Consider the following 24,834-nt stretch of genomic DNA (forward strand, 5'->3'; position numbering starts at 1 on the left):
GTTATACAGCCATAATCTAGACTGTGCCGGTAGTCTATACAGTAATTCATCTGATATAAAGTTATTTATAGCAGGGGTGTTCAACTCTTACCCTATGAGGTATGTTGTACCTAATAATTAATTGCACCCACCTGGTGTTCCAGGTCTAAATAAGTCCCTGATTAGAAGGGAACAATGACAGAACGCAGGTAGAACTGGCTTCGAGGTCCAGAGTTGATTTTGAAGGGCCTATAGCCTTAAGTAGGCGATGTACTTCAAACATATCAGACTATCCTCCCTGAGCAGGAAGATAAAAGAGGGTAAAGAAAGAAGAACAAAACAGAAAAACAAACCAGATGTCATAAAATGGTTCGCATGTATTTCCGTGATATTAAGTTATACTAAACTAACATTTGGAATTGTTTTAAGATGGTCATACCATGGATCATTTAGCTATTAGATGTTACATTTTAGGACCCCTTTAGGTATGGCTATCAAATATATATATATATATACAGTTGAAGTCAGAGGTTTAAATACAATTAGGTTGGCGTCATTAAAACTTGTTATTCAACCACTCCACAAATGTCTTGTTAACAAACTATAGTTTTGGCAAGTCGGTTAGGACATCTACTTTGTGCATGACACAAGTAATTTTTCCAACAATTGTTTTCAGACAGATTATTTCACTTACAATTCACTGTATCACAATTCCAGTGGGTCAGAAGTTTACATACACTAAGTTGACTGTGCCTTTAAACAGCTTGGAAAATTCCAGAAATTATGTCATGGTTTTAGAAGCTTCTGATAGGCTAATTGACATCATTTGAGTCAATTGGAGGTGCACCTGTGGATGTATTTCAAGGCCTACCTTCAAACTCAGTCCCTCTTTGCTTGACATCATGGGAAAATCAATAGAAATCAGCCAAGACCTCAGAAAAACAATTGTAGACCTCCACAAGTCTGGTTCATCCTTGGGAGCAATTTCCAAAAGCCTGAAGGTACCACGTTCATCTGTACAAACAATAGTACGCAAGTATAAACCGCTCAGGAAGGAGACGCGTTCTGTCTCCTAGAGATGAACGTACTTTGGTGCGAAAAGTGCAAATCAATCCCAGAACAACAGCAAAGGACCTTGTGAAGATGCTGGAGGAAACAGGTACAAAAGTATCTATATCCACAGTAAAACGTGTCCTATATCGACATAACCTGAAAGGCCGCTCAGCAAGGAAGAAGCCACTGCTCCAAAACCACCATAAAAAAGCCAGACTACGTTTTCAGGCAACTGCACATGGGGACAAAGATTGCACTTTTTGGAGAAATGTCCTCTGGTCTGATGAAACAAAAATAGAACTGTTTGGCCATAATGACCATTGTGATGTTTGGAGGGAAAAGGGGGATGCTTGCAAACCGAAGAACACCATCCAACCGTGAAGCACGGGGGTGGCAGCATGTTTTTGTGGGGGTGCTTTGCTGCAGGAGGGACTGGTGCACTTCACAAAATAGATGGCATCATGAGGATGGAAAATTATGTGGATATATTGAAGCAACAGCTCAAGACATCAGGAAGTTAAAGCTTGGTCGTAAATGTGTCTTCCAAATGGACAACGACCCCAAGCATACTTCCAAAGGTGTGGCAAAATGGCTTAAGGACAACCAAGTCAAGGTATTGAGGTGGCCATCACAAAGCCCTGACCTCAATCCCATAGAAAATTTGTGGGCAGAACTGAAAAAGCATGTGCAAGCAAGGGGGCCTACAAACATGATTCAGTAACACCAGCTCTGTCAGGAGGAATGGGCCAAAATGCACGCAACTTATTGTGGAAGTCTACCCGAAACGTTTGACCCAAGTTAAACAATTTAAAGGCAATGCTACCAAATACTAATTGAGTGTATGTAAACTTCTGACACACTGGGAATGTGATGAAAGAAATAAAGCTGAAATAAATTATTCTCTCTACTATTATTCTGACATTTCACATTCTTAAAATAAAGTGGTGATCCTAAGTAACCTAAAACAGTGACTTTTTACTAGGATTAAAAGTCCGGAATTGTGAAAAACTGAGTTTAAATGTATTTGGCTAACGTGTATGTAAACATCCGACTTCAACTGTATATGTTTTGTTGTTGATAAAATAGAATTTGGCCTTTACTACTATAGCCCATAGAAAGCAATGAATAACACATTCATGAATGGCAAAAAAGACAGTCAAAAAATAAATCATAAGGAATACGGTTTTGAAGGGTCTGTCCTATATCTAGGAGATAAAAGAGAGCTCAGGAAATATTTTTGTTTTTTTGGACACTCCTTAACTTTTTGGCACAAAACTACCTCCATACTTCCATTCATTTGTATGGGCTACTATCAGACAAGGGGTTGTTGAGCAAAACGGAGAACAAAATCCTGTTCATGAGTCTCATCTTTCCATAGAGGTGTAATATTCATTTGTAGGCCAAATCTAAAGTTCAATGTGGTTCCATCACATTTTCAACTCTCAATAGTTTTTCACAAAAACTTTTGCGTTAGATAGCAAATGTGTAGAGCCTACTCTGGTCTTCCCACAGTGCGCTCTAGCCAACAGCTCGCAGATAAAGTGCAGGGGGTAGGCTCTGACAAGCCTGAGTCTACAATGTCCTATCCCGGAGCTTGAGTAAATTACATTACTAAGCTGCTCCCGAATGTACTACGTCTGGACATGGAAATTGATTCTATCGTAGTCCATGTGGGGTTTAATGACATTATGAAGGGCAGCTCTGAACAGTTGAAACTGGATTTTAAAGAGCTGATTGACTCTCTGCTAGACACTAATAAAAGACCCATCATATATGTCCCTGTGCCCTCTCTGAATCCTGGCATTGAATGCTTTAGCAGGATTATTTCTCTTCACAACTGGCTACGTGATTATTGCAACTCAATGGGTGTAACTTTTGTTGACAATTTTGATACCTTTTGGAAAAAAACATTTTTTATAAGGAGACCCAAGTCCACCCAAATCATTTGAGTTCCTGGATCCTTTCACAGCATCAAAAGGATGTGTTGAGACAATGATTCATCAATGACCCAAGCCCAGCTCCCTTTCCCCACTTTACCGTGTTAAGGAATAATAAATAATAAATAAATTCCCTGTAAACTGTATTTTTCTCTGCCTCTGTCATCCTTCCTCGCACCTACAATCACATACTTTTTCACTCCATGGGGAGGTGAGATGTAGCAGGGTGTTGCGTTCCCTCCTCCAAGAGGCGTATGTAACACTCTACCATTGTGACGCTGAGCTTCAGCAAATGTACAATATACCAGGGGCATTGGTAGACACAATGTAAGTAACCTAATTTATGTCCCTCTAACTGCCCTGAATGCCTCTGCTGATCATTCAGCTATTGTATGCAGTTAGCATGTGCCTATGAACCAGATTTATACTGTTAGCACTGAGGCGGTGTGCCCTTGTAGGAGGTCCACTGTGTGCATCTCACCCTGCACTAACATAAATAACATGAGCATATCTACTTCTGCTAAACTTCCCAGTAAAGCAATGACAAATAGTAAGCATCCAAGAAAAGAGCTCCAAATAGCACATGCTAACATATGTAGCTTAAGAAACAATGTTAACGAAATCAATACTTTGCTAGTAACAGATGACATTCACACTCTGACTATCTCTGAAACTCACTTATAATAGATAATACCTTTGATGATACAGTGGTAGCAATACAAGGTTATATCATTGACAGAAAAGACAGAAATGCCAATGGTGGAGGTGTTGCTGTTTATATAGATCTCATGTTAAATACTTTGAAGGAATATGGTTACAGGTTCATCTGCCTAACCTAAAGCACATTCTTGTGGGAAGCTGCTATAGACCACCAAGTGCTAACAGTCAGTATCTGGATGACATGTGTGAAATGCTTGTTAAGGTATGTGAAATCAACAGAGAGATATATTTTCTGGTGATTTAAATATTAACTGGCTTTTATCAAGCTGCCCACACAAGAAAATATTCAAACTGTAACCAGTGCCTGCAACCTGGTTCAAGTTATCAGTCAACCTACCAGGGTAGTTACAAACAGCACAGGAATTAAATCATCAACATGTATTGATCACATCTTCACTAATGTTGCAGAAATGTGCTTGAAAGCAGTATCCAGATCCATCGGATGTAGTGATCACAATACAGTAGCCATATCTAGGAAAACTACAGCTCCAAAGGCTGGGCCTAATATAGTGTTTAAGAGGTCATACAAGAAGTTTCCCAGTTCTTCCCTGGCCTGCATACTCACCAGACATGTCACCCACTGAGCATGTTTGGGATGCTCTGGATCGACCTGTACGACAGCGTGTTCAAGTTCCCGGCAATATACAGTAAATGGGACAACATTCCACAGGCCACAATCAACAGCCTGATCAATGCATGAGGCAGTGCGACAAATGGTGGTCATACCAGATACTGACTGGTTTTCTGATCCACACTCCTACATTTTTTAAAGGTATCTGTGTACCAACAGATGCATATCTGTATTCCCAGTCATGTGAAATCCATAGATTAGGGCCTAATCTATTTAAATTGACTGATTTCCTTATATGAACTGTAACTCTGTAAAATCTTTGAAATTGTTGTGTTTATATATTTTTCAGTATAAATGTGCACTGGAGAGCATGTAATTACCAAGTGTATTACTGCATGTGTACAAAGCACACATATCTATTTTTAATATCAGTGTTAACAGAAGAAGGCTACAGAAATGACTACATTCAACAAATATTTAGAATCTTTGTAAAATGGCCATTTCGTTTTCGCATGAAAAGGCTACATGAGTATAACTTCTACATGCATAAAACTTCTCTCCTCAAGTCTCCAGCCCTCCCCGTTCTTTTCCTATCCCTCAGCTTGTGAAATGTTTTTGTTTGATTACTTATGAGTTGCCGGGGCAACTTGGATTTAACAGCATGTGATGGAGAACATATATTTCTCATACATGTTCTTTATTCGACCTTGATGACAACTGGATAGGCAAAATATAGACCCAGTCATTGTTGCCACATTTCTGGATTGCCACCTTTCCAACAGGCCTGTACTATGTATGGTTTTGGATTCCAGTGTCTGGTTTTTCATATGGGTTTTCCTGAGAGGAAAATATGAGTGAATGTACTGTCTTATCCTGGTCGAGTTGAATGTGTTATGATTCCCCGTTTTAGCACTATTTAACAAACTCAATCCAGCCGAATTTCTGACCTCTGTTCATTGCTGCAGATTGCGCACATGCAGTGTTGCGTTCATGTCTGATTCGTGGAAAATGAGGGTGATCATGTACAAGCGTTTTTTCCCCCACTTAAAACAGGAATTCTTTCCCAGATCATTTTTCAAGGTCATTAAACTCAGCCCCTAGAGATTTCATTGAAAGCAGAGGGAGTTTCTTTTAATCGCGGTGCAGCTCGCTGATTGCTCCAAAGCCCATAAGTGGGCAGAAGGGTGGATCTCAAATATTCCAATGCGGAAAAGAGACGCGCATGCTACGCCACGCACTCACGCACACGCTAAACTAAACAAAAACCCTGCGTCAACAGGAGGTAATGCGGAATTCCTTGCCGATGGCGTCATGCGCAGATGTTGGTATGCGGAGACCAGGTTCAAGTGAAGCTTGTTATTGGGGCAACAAAGAGGGGGGATGCCAGGAACTACGAGGCCAGGTGCACAGTCACTGTATTTCCTAAAATAAAACATATGGAAATGTTTATTCATCCTTATTGGTCATGTAGCATGTCTATTTCTTATTAAAAACAGTGTGGTTTGAGCCCTGAATGCTGATTGGCTGACAGCCATGGTGTATCAGACCGTATACCACGGGTATGACAAAACATGTATTTTTACTGCTCTAATTACCTTGGTAACCAGTTTATAATACCAATAAGAGACATCAGGGGGTTGTGGTATATGGCCAATAAACCACACCACCTCAGGGCTTATTGCTTAAACAATCTTCTCCCAACCTTTAATCTGACTAAACTATAGTAATATTCAAATATGCAACCTGGTTTCAGAGCATTTCGTATTATTCTGTATGTAAATCTGAGATACTCATTTAGTATGATATGTTACGTTTCGTATGGTATTTGTGGATGTCCGTCATCTATTTTGTATGATATGTTACGATTTAGAAAACGTAGAATATGCTACGAATTTGCAAAGTGTACATTATGTTACGAATTCTAATTTGTTGTGGCTAACATTAGCTAGGTGGCTAATGCTAGTTAGCTGGCTAACTTTAGCTAGGATAGGGGTTATGGTTAAGGTAAGGATTAAGGTTAAAGAGTTAAGGTTAGGGTTAACTAAAAGGGTTAAGGTTAGGGGAAGGGTTAGCTAACATGCTAAGTAGTTACAAAGTAGCAAAAAAGTAGTAAGTAGTTGTTGCTAAAATGCTAAAATTGTCCATGATGAGTTTCGAACACACAACCTTTGGGTTGCTAAACATTCGCATTATACACCCAGCCATCCACCCCAGATCCCAGAAATGTTCCACACACATAAAAAGCGTATTTTTTGCACAAATGTATTTACATCCCTGTTAGTGAGCATTTTTCCTGTGTCAAGATAATCCATCCGCCTGACAGGAGTGGCATATCAAGAGGCTGATTTAACAGCATGACCATGACACAGGTGCACCTTGTGCTGGGGGCAATAAAAGGCCACTCTAAAATGTGCAGTTTTGTCACATCACAATGCCACAAATGTCTCAAGTTTTGAGGGAGTGTGCAATTGGCATGCTGACTGCAGGAATGTCCACCAACATTTTTGCCAGAGAATTTAATGTTCATTTCTCTACCATAAGCCCCCTCCAACGTCATTGTAGAGAACTTGGCAGTACGTCCAACCGGCCTCACAATCAGACCACGTGTAACCATGCCAGACCAGGACCTCCATATCCGGCTTCTTCACATGAGGGATCGTCTGAGACCAGCCACCCGGACAGTTGGTTAAACTGTGGATTTGCACAACCCAAAGAATTTTTGCACAAACTGTCAGAAAACTTCTCAGGGAAGCTCATCTGCGTGCTTGTTGTCTTCACCAGGGTGACCTGACTGCAGTTTGGCATGATAACTGCCTTCATTTGAGAAATGCTCACCTTCGATGGCCACTTGCATGCTGGAGAAGTGTACTCTTCAAGGATAAATCCCAGCTTCAACTGTAGCGGGCAGATAGCAGACAGCGTGTATGGCGTCGTGTGGGCGAGCGGTTTGCTGATGTCAACATTGTGAACAGAGTGCCCCATGGTGGCAGTGGGGTTATGTCATGGGCAGGCATAAACTACGGACAACAAACACACTTGTTTTTTATCGATGGCAATAAATGTCGCAAGGATTTGTACACCATTCCTGGAAGCTGAGAATGTCCCAGTTTTTCCGTGGCCTGCATACTCACCAGACATGTCACCCATTGAGCATGTTTGGGATGCTCTGGATTGACGTGTACGACAGCGTCTTCCAGTTCCCGCCAATTTCCAGTAACTTCGCGCAGCCATTGAAGAGGAGTGGGACAACATTCCAAAGGCCACAATCAACAGCCTGATTAACTATGTGAAGAAGCTGTGTTGAGGCAAATGGTGGTCACACCAGATACTGACTGTTTTTCTGATCCACGCCCCTACCTTTTTTTTAAGGTATCTGTGACCAACAGATGCATATCTGTATTCCCAGTCATGTGAAATCCATTGATTAGGACCTACTGAATTTATTTAAACAAACTGATTTCCTTATGTGAACTGTAAGTGAGTAAAATCTTGCATGTTGCATTTATATTTTGGTTCAGTGTAGTCTATGAGACCAGGCTGAAATGTGTTAGATCAGGTGCAGCATGCTCTTTCATCTTTCAAAGCACCCATCCAGATACCCCAAACTTTTGATAGGCCTATCACAATAGTTACTACACAAAATAACATATCTCCTCCACACAATATTAAAGAATGTATGTTTGTGACCCATTTATTCAACCATGAAAATAAAACCCACATGAATATATTTACCATTTCGTTTTTCAACTCCTATTCACACTATAAAAAATGTGTGCTATATATTCATGCTACAGGTGTTCCCCTCAATATGGGACCATCCTCATCTTTAAACCCCACATCCTCATTTTGGCATATATTTATTGTATCGGGTTCTGAGGGTAGCTTTGAATGTGTCTGGTTAAGATTAGGCAAGTAATCCCAATTGGTTAAGGTTAGGCAGGTTCAGGGTTTAGATTAAGTTTAGGAAAGAAATGTGATTGGTTAAGTTTAGGGTTAAGGTGTATGGCAACCTGTGTGTAACATTAGTTCTGCCCTCAAAACAAGATTGAATAAGGTTTAACTCTTGCATTACAAATTTACATACCATAAATTACTTATCTCCAACAGGCTACCTTTAAGAAATTGAAAAATAGAAAGTCAATGAGTTTCTTGCAACTCTGAATTAGACAATAATGTAACCCTGTATGGCTGGAGATCAACAGTAGCCTATCATCCTAAAGCAGGGGAAGCCTTTACACAGCGAACAGATGTATTGGAACATTAAAGTGATTTATTGAACTTCCCTGTTTCTTTTATTGAATGATATTTTGACTTGCTGCAGGAATAGGGCCAGCACAGTCTTCACGATAGCACACAAATTGCACTGGGGAGGGCAATTTCCACAAGATTTTGAATCGGCCCGGAAACATTTAAATGCCCCAAACTTCAGGCTTGGCCCTCAAATCCATGGTAGGTGAAAAATTATAAAACAGTTCTCAGCCTGACAAGCAATAATATGAAAAGGATATAAATCAAGAAGTCACCCCTTTATTTCCTCTGTTGAAATTATTAAACATCTAGTGACCTCACACACTGTTTACTGTGGTGGAGATTGTGATTATTTTGGCAAGTGTTCAGAAAGAATGTGCTAATGCTACTAAGAATTCAGTAACAATTCAATTTTCACAAATGCTACCTGGGATTTGTTCCCTCAATAATATAATTTACACACAAAAGTATAATCAGTTGGATTAGATAAAGCACCAAGAAATTGAGAAAAGCAAAGCAACGTCATGATTTGGATCTATGATTATCGTGCAATGGCAGAGTCAAAATAAAGCAGAGAAAACATCCAAACATTCTCCAAGTAAGACATCGAAGCACTCTTGGTGCATGTTGAAGCATCTTAATGTATATTCCCACAGTGCTGCTCCTCCTCTTCATCGTACTCTACGGCTCTGGCCCAATCAAACACCAACCCCTTGCCCCTTCTTCCTATTGACTCCTCCTCCAGGATCTGAAGGGATTGTTGAGGCATCAGCAGTAGAGTAAACATTCCACCTAGTCTAGAAGGCTAACTGGAGTTTCTGCCATATTGGTTAACACCTTTCCAGTCATTCCAGACTGCTGAGGGAGCGTCAACGAAGAATTAGGAATAGAGACAGGAGATCAGTTTTGATTTGCGGCCGTCTCCTCCTCCCCATCCTCAGCCCTCCTCCTCCCCATCCTCCTCTTCCCCGTGGGAGGAGAGTGACCTGAGACCTGGGGAACGATGGTCTAGTGCCTCCTGCTGGACGTGTTGAATAGCCACAATGCCTGTGAGGAGGGCGTAGCTCAACATGGCGCCCAGGGCAACCAGGACCGACAGCAGCTGCTTGCGCCTCTTACCAGGCTCGTTGTCAGCGTCACCCCCTTCAGGCTGGGAGGACACCTTGCGACTGATACCTTCTGCACAAAAGATAAACAAGGAAAAGTGTGAGACATGGAATTCAGAAGTTAACAACAATAGCAAGTTACATAATAGATATCATTGAAGACAATGTCATACTGCATGTACAGTATGTTATGTGGTCCCACACCTCGTCCCTCGCTGGGGAAGTAGAGCGCCAGGATGTTGGAGCAGAAGTGGCTCAGGTTGTCCAGTGACTTGAGGTGCTGCTGGAGTCTTGCATTGGGCAGTTTCATCTTCAGGATGGGCACCAAGTAGCCAAAGACAAAAGCATCCAGAGATGAAGGTCTGGAGGGAACAGCGTCATGTAGTTAGAGATACATATGGATGCCATGCAAGTGAATTGAGTTGAGGTGCTGAATTCCCAGTTTAATGTCGAGGTAGAACCTCTCTGTGTGGACTTACGAGTCTCCGAAGAAGAACTTGTTTGAGCCCAGCCTCTGCGAGATAAGGTTCATACACTCCATAGCATCGCGGTACAGCTGGAGAGAGAAAGGTGTTGACAAACCGACCTCAGGCCAAATTCTCACATAATTTTGAATCATGATATATTCCTTATTATAAACTGGGTGGTTCGAGTCCTGAATTCTGATCAAATCAAAGTTTGTCACGTGCGCCAAATACAAACAATAGTGCAAAAAAGGTATTAGGTGAACAATAGGTAGGTAAAGAAATAAAAACAACAGTAAAAAGACAGGCTATATACAGTAGCGAGGCTATAGAAGTAGCGAGGCTACATACAGACACCGGTTAGTCAGGCTGATTGAGGTAGTATGTACATGTAGATATGGTTAAAGTGACTATGCATATATGATGATGATGAACAGAGAGTAACAGTAGCGTAAAAAAGGGGTTGGCGGGTGGTGGGTGGCGGGACACAATGCAGATAGCCCGGTTAGCCAATGTGCAGGAGCACTGGTTGGTCGGCCCAATTGAGGTAGTATGTACATAAGTGTATAGTTAAAGTGACTAAGCATATATGATAAACAGAGAGTAGCAGTAAAAACACCTGATTGGCTGACAGCTGTGGTATTTGAGACCGTATACCACGGGTATGACAAAACATTTATTTTTACTGCTCTAATTACGTTGGTAACCAGTTTATAATAGCAATAAGGCCCCTTGGGTTTGTGCTATATGGCCAATATACCACGGCTAAGGGCTGTGTCCAGGCACTCCGCATAGCGTCGTGCGTAAGAACCAGTGGCGGATTTAGGCATAGGCGAAATGGGCAGCCGCCCTAAGCGGCATCTTGCCGGGGGCATGAGGCGCCCGCACAAAAAAAAAAAAAAAAATCAGAATGGTGACATTTGCGCGATCGGTTTTCTATCGCTCATTTGCACATCACGTCAATGATATCATGTCACCGTGTGGGACTGTGGGTCAATTAACCTTTGAGTGGGCGCCCTGATTCTAATTTTGTTTGTGTGTTTTTTGTTAGGAATAAGGTAATAGTGTAATAATTGAATTCTCTTTTTTATTTGTATTTATATACTATAATTTGTTTCTATGTCTTTGTTACTTCTTTTTGATATTTAAGAGTCTTATTTTTGTATATATATTTATATCGTCGTTAAATGTTATAATTATTTATTTGTTGTTCCAAATGTCTGAATAAAAATTACAGTTAGTGCAGAATGGTGCTGAAGGGGGGGTTCACCCAGGGAGCCATACAAGCTAGAACCGCCACTGATAAGAACAGCCCATAGCCGTGGTATATTGGCCATATACCACACCCCCCTGTGCCTTATTGCTTAAATTAACTTCTGCAAGAGGTTATACCAAAACACTGGTCTAGGGTCAGCTTTCCGCATCCATATTCAGATCTTTAACCATTACAAGACTGAAAAAAGGTACCCTGGACCTGAGCCGTGTATGTAGATAAGCTTTGCCCTGGACCAGCGCTTTGGGAAACAAGTCGAGTTCCCATGACAAGCCTATAAACCATTACGTCATCACAGGGAGCAATGATGTCTGAAGCATGCTTCAGCTCAGCTATGGAGGCAAGTCCAATGTTCACACCTCTCTCAGCACATGGTTTAATCACAGTGTAACACCTCCAATGGCCCTATTCACACATTCTTTTTTGTTTTGTTGATAACCTATCCCAATTCACACACTTGGAATTTTATGGACATTTTTAGGTGTTTTTAATGAAAAGTAGTAGTCTAACTTGCTAACAGAAGTGGTATATTTAAAATGTGTGTTGTACAAGACCGAACTGGACAAGAACTCAAAACCAACACATGTGGTTGGCACTCAGGAAATAGTCTTGAACCTCTTTTTTTCATTTAAAACATGGTTTATTGCTTTTTACTGTTCACAGGTGTTACAGCATGAATTTCTTCCTCAATGCATGACTGCATGAGTGCCAACCGCATATTTTGGTATCAGGTGACATTTTTGCAGAGTGATGCTTTCTCAACAATATATGTATCTAAGGTTTTTCCTTCATACCATAAAAAAAAAAAATCACAGTATTATTTTTTACATTAAGAATTCTGTATAAACAATATAAATGATATGGTACCAATACAGTATGTCCCCCATACTAGACTGATTGCAAAGGGCCCCATAATAAAATGTTCTTTGGAAAGATTAGAAAGACTATTAAAACAACAATTGCCTTTGGGTGTACCTACCTACCTCCTCCATCTCCCCCTCAACTCACCTCCTTCTCCACCTCCTCCCCTGCTGTCAACTCTTCGTCTCCCCTGACCAGCCTCAGCCTCTGCAGCTGCTGGCGCTGGATGCTGCCGGGCAGGAAGAAGTTCAGAGGGAATGGGGCGTGTTCCGCGTGCCAACGCCGAGTCACCTCCACATAGTTCTTAGGGTCAATCCACCGAGTATAGACCTAGACCAGAAAGAGAGAGAAGCACAAAAGTGTGAAAGAGATGCAAAAGGGCTTCTACAAGCTAGAGGTAATGACATAGTAGTCACTATGAATTAGAATCCTTAGGATATTCAGATTTTTCAAACAGACACAAAATACAGAAGTTGAGCTACACATTTTGGCATTGAGAGCACAGTGGCTGTTTATCCCACTTCAAAGTGCTGCAGGAAGCCACAGGTTGTTCCATGTTGACACGGTTCTGCTGGCACAGGAAACAATGTTTGAGGTATTTCTTTATAGGACACAATGAAGCACCAGGTATAATTACCTACAATCTTTCTAGCGAGACAGAGAGAAGCGAGATTAAGTAGGACAAAAACGCAGTATGCGGTTATATGACAAAATTATAATAACTTTTTGCCATAATCGGAGTGATGTGGCACAACCCAGTCACTAGTGCACAACTAGTGACATCTTCCACGTCATCTCATTCTTGCAGAAATGTCTTCTACAACCTCGTCACTCATTCTATCCACACACACGTTCTCTATCACTCCCTTCAGCCCCCTCCCTGTCTGTCTTGTTCTCTCTGAGTAACTGTGATCCTCACCAGAGCTGGCATCAGTTTTTCCTCCAGGAGTGAGATGAAGGCCAGAGTGTCTGCTCCCTCTTTGGCAGACAGGTCAAAGTCGGCATTGTATTTCTGAAAGATAGGTTCATATCACAACACACTTCAGGCATTTCATCAACTTTCACGAACATCACCGACAGGATTCACGGACCACAACATCTTAAACCAGTCTTGCTGTTGTCAGGTATTCTAAATCGTTTTTAAAGCCCTTCTGGAACAATACCATGAGCCGCCTTGGCGCGATTACACCATTAGCACTGTCAATGTTCTCCGGAAACCCATTCAAAAAACTGAAAAGCTACCTCTATGTGGAGGCCTTTATGGGACTCCTGGCAGTCTAGGTGTTCTGGGTCAAGTGTTTACCATCTAACCTCATGACTGCAGGGCAGTCAGTCTGAAATGGTGCACGCTGGGGTCAAGAAGAACTCAACATGACTGGAAATCTTAGAGAGATTCTCTCTCTACCTCCCTCTCCCTCCCTTGCTCTGGAGGGTAAAATGAGCAGTTTTTGACTGACTTTGGGAGGTTTGTCTGGAAACCCCACCATCCTTACCCCTTTACTGTCTAATCCTTTGGGATGATCTCACCAGGGTTTCCTCCCTGTTCGCTCACATTGACACCACAACAGCACTTATCAATCTGCTTTGCATTGTGGTTTCTAACATCTCTACTGCAGTAGCTCACAACCCACCTACCAGTCAGGGGGCAGTAAGTATCTTGGCTAATGGGTTCCATCTGGGCATTAGCTGAAGTGTGCATTTAATTGAACTTGGGGGATGGGAGGAAAGATCATAGGAGACATTGCTTTTTTCAATGGGAAATTGGATCATAATTCACTTTAAGCAAGTGTGAAACAGAGCATGGAGCAGCTCTTTCAGACAAAGCAGAGGACTGTGCTGTACATGAGCAGGCGGACTCTCTGTCACCTGTTTCCTGAGGTGGATGATGATGTCACTGGGCCGAGAGAGGCTCCCATTCTCGCTGGTCTTCAGGGCAGGCAGGGAGCCTAGCAAAGGAGAAAAATGCATCATAAAGACGGGTACCTCACAACACCACTCATTAACAGCCACTGTTAATGTGACCATTACAGACCGATGGAGAGAAAACAGGAGTGGGATAGAGAGAAAATCTAGAGATGAAGAAGAGAGAAAAGGCAGAGGAGAGCCATTGGTGAAGAGAGGGAAGACATTAAGTCTGGAAAGTAAGAATCAAGAAAAACATACAGATGGAGAAATATTATAGTAAGATAAAAAAATAACAAGAACAAAGTGAAAAGGAGATATTTTCAGCCCATTTTATAGAGAGCACATTTCCTTCCATTCCATTTCTTAGTCTCAATGTGTTCCCTTTCATTATAGGAGAATATGCCTAGTTCTGAAGTAAATTAATGCAGCCATGTTTCTCGAGTTGAGACAAAACAATATAAAAAGGACCTAAAAACTAAAGACATCTTACCGGTGGGACTTCTCCAGGGGTTGCCGATCTTGTGAAGTTTGAGGGGTGCGCCTGCAAACTTTGCATAAGCCTGAAGGGAGATGATTAAACATGTTGAGCCAGACATACCTTCGTTTCCACAGCCTTGTATAAAAAAAAGCATCCGGGAAGCATCCAAGCTAGGCCCAAAATAATTCCACTGACATAAAGGGAGGGGGAGGGAGGCATGAACACCTCAATTAAGGCAGACCCTTAGGACCCAATGCACAGCATGTAAAAACAAACAGCAAGCATATAAACAACATGATTGTGTGATAGGCTGCCTAACTCTAGACACCACAAACACCAGGCTATACTCCATAACCTTTAGCACCACAGCAAAGTCTGGCCTACCCGGGCCAAACCCTAACCCGGGCGACGCTGGGACAATTGTGCGCCGCCCTATGGGACTGCCAATTACGTCCGGTTGTGATACAGCCTGGAATCGAACCAGGGTCTGTAGTGACGCCTCTAGCATTGAGATGCAGTGCCTTAGACCGCTGCGCCACTCGGGAGCCCCAAAAATAAAACACCCGAAACAAAAAGGATGAAATTAAAGGTTGACACTAGGAATGAGACATTGAGCCTTCTGAAAAGGATGGACAAAAATATATACTTTGCGCAGATGCAAAATTGCTAATTAATTATTTGTAAAAACCTGTCCCTAATCACTGTGGACGGACATAAACACCTGTAGATGTAACAATGTAGATTACACAATACTGATTTTTATCAATGGGAGGGGAATTTCTTGCATTAGACTGTTCGGATGGAGATTATGGAAGAAAGGATGTGGAGCCTGCCCTGCCTGAAAGAGTCCTGGAGCATGCAGTGTGCGTAGGCAAGGCAAGGGAGTGGCAGGTAGCTGAGCCAGTTGTGATGGAACAAACTGTTCCTGAAGAGATAAGTAGCCTATAAGGAGATTGAAAAAGTAGAAGGAAAGCAGTACAAGACCAGAGTAAAAAGGCCTGCGAAGGAGAAACTTCAATAGGCCTAATAGAAGTCTAAACATAGCCTACATTCTCAAACTAAGATCAGGGCCCAGATTCACAAAACACTTCTTACACAAAAACTTAAGAAGCTTTTTATGAAAAAAATATAAGTTCATAAGATAGTTCGTAAGTGCAATTCCTCAACAATATCTTAAGATTTTATGATTTTCTTACAAACTTCTCAAATATCTTCTTAAAATGTGTGTTGCTAGGCAACCAATTTAGCTAGCTATCTAGCTAGCAATGGCAATCATGTTAGCATAATTCGTAGTGAGATTGCTGTTACTAAAACATGTCCGTTGGTTTAAAATAATCCATACAGAAACTTTCAGATGAAGTTTGTGAGTGAATTAAACATGTTCAATCGCTTTCATGAGCTTATTCTCAGACTGCCCAGAGTTTAGAACAAGGGTTTAGCCATCTTGGAATTAAGAACAAATCCAATAACTTTATTTTCAAGAATCACATTTCTTCTTAACTTTTGCTTAAGGAAGAAACATAATAAATAGAGAAAGAACATTTCCAATAACATTTTTGAGGAATAGCAACTTTGCTTGACTTTCTTCATAAATCTATAGTGATGGAAAAAATGGCAGTTAAGAAGAAATTTCTTCTTAAGGTTGTGTCAATCTGGGCCCAGGTCACCATTCATGGAATGGTCCTTCATTTCCGCTTACTGTGTCCTGCACTCACAAGGGAAATCATATTCCAGAATGAAATAAGCAAACAGTAATCGACTGCATTAATATGCCTTTCAATGGATCTCAAAGCAATTGTTGTATTGCAGCAGACTTGATACAAAGTAGCCTAAAGACACATTGCACTATAGATTGACAAGGCAAATGCGCACAGCAACATTTATGATTGTATCTGGCTGATAGATAGCCATACATAAAATGACATTCCTATAAATGTGGTTTGGCAGAGGTGAACAGGTCGACCTGACTGTGCTTGCAGACAGGTGTGACGGGACGTAATCTCATGGAAAAGAAGAGGTAATTCCTTCAACAGTGTCCGCAAGTACTTTACAAACCCCACTGTCAGCTGGCCCCAGGGCATTAAGAATGGCCTTAAATGTTTTAATGTATCCTATAATCATCAAAACCGATAACACATAAAATAATTTATATACAGTCATTCAATACCTTTCACCTCAGAGAAGAAATATAATCATGTAATTTAGGGTCTGCCCACAATAATGACAAACTGATCATATCACAATCACAAGCAGACATTTGTATTAAGTCAAGCACAGTACACGACCGTGGCTTATTTAGATTGTACAATGTACAGCAATAGTATCAACATTGGGCCTGGTGCTCCACTGTGAAGAACAGATATCACTTCAGATTGAAAGAAATACTCATTCAAGAAGGCAGAACTAGATCTTCAATAATGGAATAGCCAGTGAAAGTTAAGAGAGGAATGGAGAAAAGCTGAGGTTCTCTCTGCAGTTGGCCAAAGTAACCCAACCAAAATGTCATTAAACACATCAAAGGCTGACATCATGGCTACGACTTTATTAGGAAATTCCTCAACTTTTTATCTTTGGTTGTAAACCCGAAGACTAGCTAGACTGAAAATAAAATTCATACCTACCCTACAGGTCTAAAACACATAACTAATATATTGGTAGGCCTATACAGATATGTAGCCTAGGTGAAGGCCTATCTAGAATGAATTATTGTGCATATTGCATACCATAACACACACACACACACAAAACATAAGGAACACCTGCTCTTTCCATGACAGACTGACCAGGTGAAACCAGGTGAAAGCTACGATCCCTTATTGATGTCACCTGTTAAATCCGATTTAAAATCAGTGAAGTGGAGGAGATTAGTGAAATAATGATTTTTAAGCCTTGAGACATGAATTGTGTATGTGTGCCATTCAGAGGGTGAATGGGCAAGACAAAAGATTTAAGTGCCTTTGAATGGGGTATGGTAGTAGGTGCCAGGCTCACCGGTTTGAGAGTGTCATGAACTGCAACGCTGCTGGGTTTTTCACATAACCGTTTCCAATGTATCAAGAGTGGTCCCCAACCCAAAGGACATCCAGCCAACTTGACAACTGTAGGAAGCATTGGAGTCAACATGTGCCAGCATCCCTGTGGAACACTTTCGACACCTTGTAGTCCATGCCCTGACAAATTGAGACTGTTCTGAGGGCAAAAGGGCTGAAACTCAATATTAGGAAGGTATTTTTAATGTTTTGTACACTCAGTGTATATACTATACAGTGCATTTGGGAAAGTATTCAGACCCCTTCACTTTTTCCACATTTTGTTACATTACAGCCTTATTCTAAAGTGGATTAAATAAATCTACACACAACGCCCAATAATGACAAAGTGAATACAGGTCTTTAGAAATGTTTGCAAATGTATTAAAAATAAAAAAACAGAAATACCTTATTTACATAAGTATTCAGACCCCACCGTACTCTCCTCTGCATGAGAGACTACAAACAGGTGCACGTAATTGAGTGCTAGCCTACATTGCACTGCCAATCATTTTTTTTCCATTATTGCTTAATAAAACAGAGCAACACACTTCTCATCTGAGGAATGTAAAGAGAGACACTGCTTTTCTGGATATGTATGAATGCCACTTGCCTGTAGTAGAAAAACGTAGGCTACTACTGAATTTGTTTAACAAATAAGAGGGCTACCAGTGGATGGGTATCACTAGACTAGGGTTAGGCTAAGGGCAATTTCACACTAAAAGAGTGATGCTGAGATTCAGATTTTTCACTTTAAAATGTATGCCAAACTTTGCATCTGCACTGTTCTTCAAGTGAATGTGTTTTTGTATCGTTAAAAGTAGACCCTATGCATAGAGTTGTATGGTTTGTTTAACTTTGCAATCATTGTTTTTGTTTGACCTATATTTTAAAGTGAAAAATCTGAGTCTCAGGATTAGTCTGTTACTAACTAAACATCAATCTCTTACATGATGTTCTAATTAACTATGCTTACTATGATAATTAGACTAGCCATTGGCAATAACGTACGCTATAAACATAAGCTAATCCAGCAGTAACCATCAAGTAGATATGCTAATGCTGTCATTTTTAAATAACAAAAAAATAAACATTTTTAAAGAAACCTTCCAGATTCTCTTATTCACTTTTGCAATTTCCTAATAGGTGGAATGTACAGACCTCTAGCCTAAATGCAGTGACATTTTGCCAGTTCACTAATGGAAAGAATGAGCTCTGTGAATGTGACACATCATCAGACACAAATCTACCCAGTTGCAGTGAAAACCCAGGGGGCATCCTGGAAAACTCTGAATGAAATTGCTAATTTCCAGACAAGAGTTTGTCCAAGAGTATGATGTGTCACTAACATGGCTCCAGTTCAGTAGCCACTTTGTGGTTTCAGAGACCACACTGAGACACAAACTAAAAGCAAGCAAGATGTGCATTTTCCAACCACCAAAAAAATATCAGGGGAGGAAAGTCACTTTCCAGACCCACATTTGACATCTTGTTCCGTCCAGTAAGATGTGGGTCCAAAATACACACATTTTTAAAAAATGGTTTAATGTCTGAAAATTTGCCAGGGAGGAAAATGTAGTTTATGATGCTCAAATCTGGTTTAATCAAGCCTGCAAGGTAATATAAGCTGTCATATGTGGCTTGTGAACACATCAGTCATTTAACTGAACATGCACAATGGAAATATTGTGGTTTACAGTAATACATTAGATGTTTTGGGTGGCCTTGTATTAAGAGAAAACCAAATGGAACATTATTAGGTTTTACATTGAAGGAATGTTCAGCTAAATCAAAAACACTGCTTCCAGTCAGATACATACAACACAATCTTTGGGGTTTGTACAGTCGTGGCCAAAAGTTGAGAATGACACAAATATTAATTTTCACAAAGTCTGCTGCCTCAGTTTGGATGATGTCAATTTGCATATATTCCAGAATGTTATGAAGAGTGATCAGATGAATTGCAATTAATTGCAAAGTCCCTCTTTGCCATGCAAATGAACTGAAAAAAGCTTGTCCGGAGAAGACAAGGTGAGCGCTACCATCAGTCCTGTGTCATGCCAACAGTAAAGCATCCTGAGACCATTCATGTGTGGGGTTGCTTCTCAGACAAGGGAGTGGGCTCACTCACAATTTTCCCTAAGAACACAGCCATGAATAAAGAATGGTACCAACACATCCTCCAAGAACAACTTCTCCCAACCATCCAGGAACAGTTTGGTGACGAACAATGCCTTTTCCAGAAACTCCCCAGACCTTAATCCCATTGAGAACTTGTGGTCAATTCTCAAGAGGCGGGTGGACAAACAAAACCCCACAAATTCTGACAAACTCCAAGCATTGATTATGCAAGAATGGGCTGCCATCAGTCAGGATGTGGCCTAGAAGTTAATTGACAGCATGCCAGGGCAGATTGCAGAGGTCTTGAAAAAGAAGGGTCAACACTGCAAATATTGACTCTTTGCATCAACTTCATGTAATTGTCAATAAAAACCTTTGACACTTATGAAATGCTTGTAATTATACTTCAGTATTCCATAGTAACATCTGACAAAAATATCTAAAGACACTGAAGCAGCAAACTTTGTGGAAATTAATAGTTGTGTCATTCTCAAAACTTTTGGCCACAACTGTATACATGGGTACCATGAGAACTGTACCATGATGGACATACCTGGAATTTCCTGTAAGAAACTGAGGGGGGAGCGAAAGCCAGTTACAGTTGCCTCTGCTGCATTGTAGCTAGTTAATAAAGCCATATCCCCTAAAAGCTGTGTATAGAGTGGTACATGTAAGACAAAAGGCACCAGACAATAGCCTTAAGAATAGCCTTATCTTCGCTCCAGATGTCTTCCAAGATTGCACACTGCACACATTCCTTCATTACTTCCTCCTCATTTGTCAACTTTAGGGCTATAACGTTGGTAGGGTAGCCGAACACCTGCATGATCTGTGTGGTTAATCATGTGTTAGGCTATGCTGCATTCCTATGTTGAATTTATGGATTGCGATTGTAATGTTCATAATTCATGATTGACAGGTAATCAATCACATGTTCAAACATTTGGCACCAGTAGTTAGGGATAGCCTACAAGATGACAGGTCATAAACTGTCCAGTCCAGATCCTAATAATTATTAGGATTCTTTGGGTGTCACAACATGTAGCTAGTTGCTTTAATGCCATTGTTTCTGAATCTAGGCCTATTATTATAGCTGTGTTGCAGAATATTGTATGGCAACACACACACATTTGTTCTACTCTCCTTGTGGGGTCAGTTGAATGCATTCAGATGTACAACTGACTAGATCCTTTCCTTTCTAAACAATTGATTCCCATTCAAAATCCTATTTTCCCTAACCTTAACCCAAAACCCTAATTGTAACCCTAACCACTAAGACTAAAATAGCCATTTTCCTTGTCCCCACAAGTATAGTAAAACCAAAAACACTCACACCAGTGGTGGTCGGTGCAGTTTAGGAATAGGGAGGACATTTTTATATTTTTTATGAGCATGGCCATTTCTATTACAGCGTATTGGATGACTGTCATTACCATTCCATTCACCCAGCTCAATGTAACATTGATAGGTTTAGGCTACTACATGATACAAAAATGTGCCCTATACCCATCGTTGCTACAACCTAGACTACAAATGAAAGTGTATAATGTAGGTGCACAGGCTGAGAGACAAATTGGAGTACTCGAGGTGACAGACAGTGACACATTCAATACCGCCTGGAACAATCTTGCCTGTATCTAGCTGATCTGGGGTTTAATCATTAGTCCAAACAGTTTCTATTTGACAAATTCCTGTAGGTCCATCCCCGTTTCAGAAACATTTTGCAACTGAAATCGGCGGAATGAATACACCCCTGATCACCTGCACACACAGTTCACTTTCATAGCAGCCCCATACAGCATCATCACAATGCTCGTTTAATAAATCCTTTTCGCATCTACGCGGTCTCCTCCTCTCTCCTTTTCCCTTCACTTCACTTGTGGACTTCAGTGCACAACACAACATCTGTCTGTGACCAGGCAAAAAAAATAATAATAATAATAAAAATAAACTCTACAAGCCAAACCGTCATACCATAATCGCTAACCGCTACACAGCCTACATCGTTGTCACCATATCAGTTAACGTCATAGTCAACATAGCTACTAGAACTAACACGTTAGTAAACCCATAATACAATCCATGTGTACAATCACACAGTCCAGTGAACAGCAAGCAGTTTAGCAGTTACACCGACGGGCTCCAGTGGCAATAAATTAATACAACCGAAAGCTTACCTTGACTAGGATCACCTTAGCTAGCTAGCCAACATAAAAATAGCATTCCTCTCTGTTTGAGTCAGGTTGTTGAGTAGGCTAAATTAGCTGCATTAGCTAGCTAAGTAAGTGAAAGGTAAACTAACTAAAAAAAAACATAGCTAGCTCCCCCTCGCTCACTATGCTACTTCTCCTTAATTTTGGAATATTTTTTTCTTCTAAAAAACTGTTAAACTATTGTCTTTCTCTCTGAGTCAACTACTCAACAAATGTTATACACTGCAGTGCTAGCTAGCTGTAGCGTATGCTTACGGTACTAGATTAATTCTCTGATCCTTCGATTGGATGGACATGTCAGTTTATGCTGCAAGAGGTCTGATAGGTTGGAGAACGTCCTCCGGAAGTCATTATAATTACTGTGTAAGTCTATGAGTGAGAACCATGAGACTCCAAGGTTTAAATTGAAGTCAATGTACCCAAAGGAGGACGGAAAATAGCTGTCCTCTGGCTACACCATGGTGCTACCCTATAGGGTGCCGTTAAGGCTACTGTAGAACTTCATTGCAAAACACTGTTTTAATCAGTCATTTGGTGACGTGAATATATTTAGTATAGTTTTATAATCTAAAAAGGATAACTTTATATATGTTTCACTATTTGTATTTTTCTTAAATTCACTGAGTAGGATGGTCCTCCCCTTCCTCCTCTGAGGAGCCTTCACTGAGACACACACACAGGCAGGTAGAGTCTGTACTTACAGCTGTTTACATACACCTGCTTGTTTTCATTGATTTAGTTAGCGAGGTACATTCGACTATCTACATTCTTGTGAGATTTATTTGCAAATTGCCAGTGCATGCTGCTGTTGTTGCTAGTTAGCTGCCGTTAGCTAGCTAAGTTAGCTAATAACCTTTTCTTGCATAGGACGCCGCTACAATAACGGGTCGATAGCGACAATTGATAACTGGTATAATTTAGCCAGATAGCCAGCCGTAGTTACTAATGTAACAATGTTCACCTTGCAGTGTAATTACATGGTAGCAGCCCATATAACGTTAACTATCATGTAAATATACTTACTGTTACGGTGAAATGTTTATGACAAATAGCTAGACAACTAATAGATAGCCATGTCAGTAAGGGATGTGATGTTCAAGCCAACGTCATGAACATTGACATTAGCTTGCAACTGAATATGAAGGCAGCCAAGCTGTGCTATCTTGCAATGTTGATATTTCTGGAATTACATCATAATAGATATCTTACCAATACAATTAAACACTCAGTGTCGACAGATGGTAAACCCCAATCGCCTTCCCAGCAGTACAGCTCAGAGGTTGCCATATGCGAGGGGACAGCCATCTTGAAATAATTGAACGACCTTTCACTCGGAAGTGATACCTCTCGTTGCCACTGACAACGTTTACATTTATTGTCTTGACTCGTACTTCAAGAACGTTCTGTCTAGACGTTTTTGAAACTAGCCACCCCGGCCCATTGATAGAGTCCTTTGATATCAAAATCATGTATGATTAACAATATTCTGTCTATTACAATGGAACTTTGAACAACATTTGTCATTAGAAATATAATTCAACATATGTGCTCCCCCTATGTTTTTGTGGTGCAATATTTATCAGAATGTTGTAATTATTCTATAAACAGTGGTCAAATTGGTCCAACAAACTGTGGTCAACTCTCCGGACTGTCTTTTCCAAATATTTGGAGCAGGACTTTGACCTGGAAAATGTTTCCAGTGTCTATGTCAGAATAGATTTAGCAGATGTTCTGAATAAGGATAGTGTATTTTTTCTTCTAAACCAATACATGGCTTTTTAATATGTGTTTGAGGAAGATTAATGCTGGAATATTTAACTTTAACAGTTAAAGAGGCTTTTGTACTTTTGATATCTGTGGATAATGAAAGAAACTCACGCAAGGGATAATTCATACCTCTATATGTTCTTAAGAGTGGTACTGTAACAAGAACTTTGAACTCAACCTGTCTATCCATAGGGCAGAATATAAAATATGAATGAATGAAACTACTGTATAATCTATATCAAATGCTTCTGTTTTACTTTCTTTCACTCACTAAAGATTAATGTCAACAGGTCTACTACCTACAATGTAAGCATTGATAGAAGGAGAAGACAGGGAAGATGATCCACCTAAAGGCAATGTTTTAACCCACCCGACGGAGCTCTTAAACATGAAAATAATGCTGTGTCTGTTTTGCAACAAACTCAGCTCAGCAGCTGGCAGAGCCCGTGCCAAAGGGACATGCACAAGCCATGACATCATCAAACCGAGCAGGAGGAAAGGAGTTCACGCATTCCTATCAAGACGGGGGGAAGGGGGCAGGAGCCAAATATCACCATTCCTTCCTTTCTTACAATGGTTCCACATCTAGTCCCTGCACACATTGAGAAATGTTAACTCCTCTCCCCAATTCCCCTCAATTTTCCTCCCATGATCCTATACACTGATTATCAAACAGTCTACATATATGCTCAGTGTCAACACTTATTTTATAGATAACACAACTGCATACCCCTCTGACATTACTTTAAGAAAGTCTAATGTGAAAGCAGCTGGTTGATCTTTTGAAGAGAAAAGGGGGACTTAGATAAAGTATTTTAGAGCAGTCTATATACTGGTCAGTTTCTAAAACTCCAATGTTTTACAATGGCAGTTAAAATGTCCAGGTTTATGGTTTATGGACTGCTATGGCACCTGGAGGGTTGAATGGCCTCTGCTTACTCAGGGAGCATTTAAACAGAAACTAAGTTACACCTCTTTACTACCTTCTGGTGGACAGTGACTGCAACATAATGATGTGTCAAGTGAAGGAAACTGGCACAGCCTACAATACAATTATTGATTGTATTGCCTGTGTGTATGGGAACCATAAACTAATAATACAGAATATG

The 24,834-nt window shown here is 40.6% G+C and overlaps 1 protein-coding gene across 2 annotated transcripts; it reads right to left on the reverse strand.

Annotated features, from left to right (window-relative positions):
- Positions 1-8,510: 8,510 nt before the first annotated feature.
- LOC139573588 (metaxin-1-like) lies at positions 8,511-23,392 on the reverse strand. Of its 2 annotated transcripts, none has more exons than XM_071397217.1 (8): positions 23,168-23,392; positions 14,608-14,677; positions 14,079-14,158; positions 13,132-13,224; positions 12,360-12,542; positions 10,094-10,170; positions 9,819-9,976; positions 8,511-9,684 (listed from the first exon to the last, which is right to left on the reverse strand). In XM_071397217.1, exons 1-8 carry the CDS (start codon positions 23,261-23,263, stop codon positions 9,446-9,448), a joined length of 996 nt encoding a protein of 331 aa, XP_071253318.1. In that variant the 5' UTR covers positions 23,264-23,392; the 3' UTR covers positions 8,511-9,445. The 2 variants fall into 2 exon arrangements, with proteins under 2 accessions (XP_071253318.1, XP_071253317.1); XM_071397216.1 differs by having other exon boundaries at positions 8,511-9,687; positions 23,168-23,316.
- Between the last annotated feature and the right edge of the window lie 1,442 nt (positions 23,393-24,834).

The sequence above is a fragment of the Salvelinus alpinus genome, chromosome 4 (assembly GCF_045679555.1).
Source record: "Salvelinus alpinus chromosome 4, SLU_Salpinus.1, whole genome shotgun sequence".
Classification (NCBI taxonomy): domain Eukaryota; kingdom Metazoa; phylum Chordata; class Actinopteri; order Salmoniformes; family Salmonidae; genus Salvelinus; species Salvelinus alpinus.

What these genes read in the sequence shown, in the direction of transcription:
- LOC139573588 (XM_071397216.1), bottom strand. Translation starts at nt 23,263, where the DNA reads ATGGCTGTCCCCTCGCATATGGCAACCTCTGAGCTGTACTGCTGGGAA. An exon ending in TCATCCACCTCAGGAAACAG is followed by an intron (nt 13,225 to 14,078) that starts GTGACAGAGAGT and finishes CCTATCTTTCAG; the next exon opens with AAATACAATGCCGACTTTGA. An exon ending in AAAAACTGATGCCAGCTCTG is followed by an intron (nt 12,543 to 13,131) that starts GTGAGGATCACA and finishes TTTCTGGTCTAG; the next exon opens with GTCTATACTCGGTGGATTGA.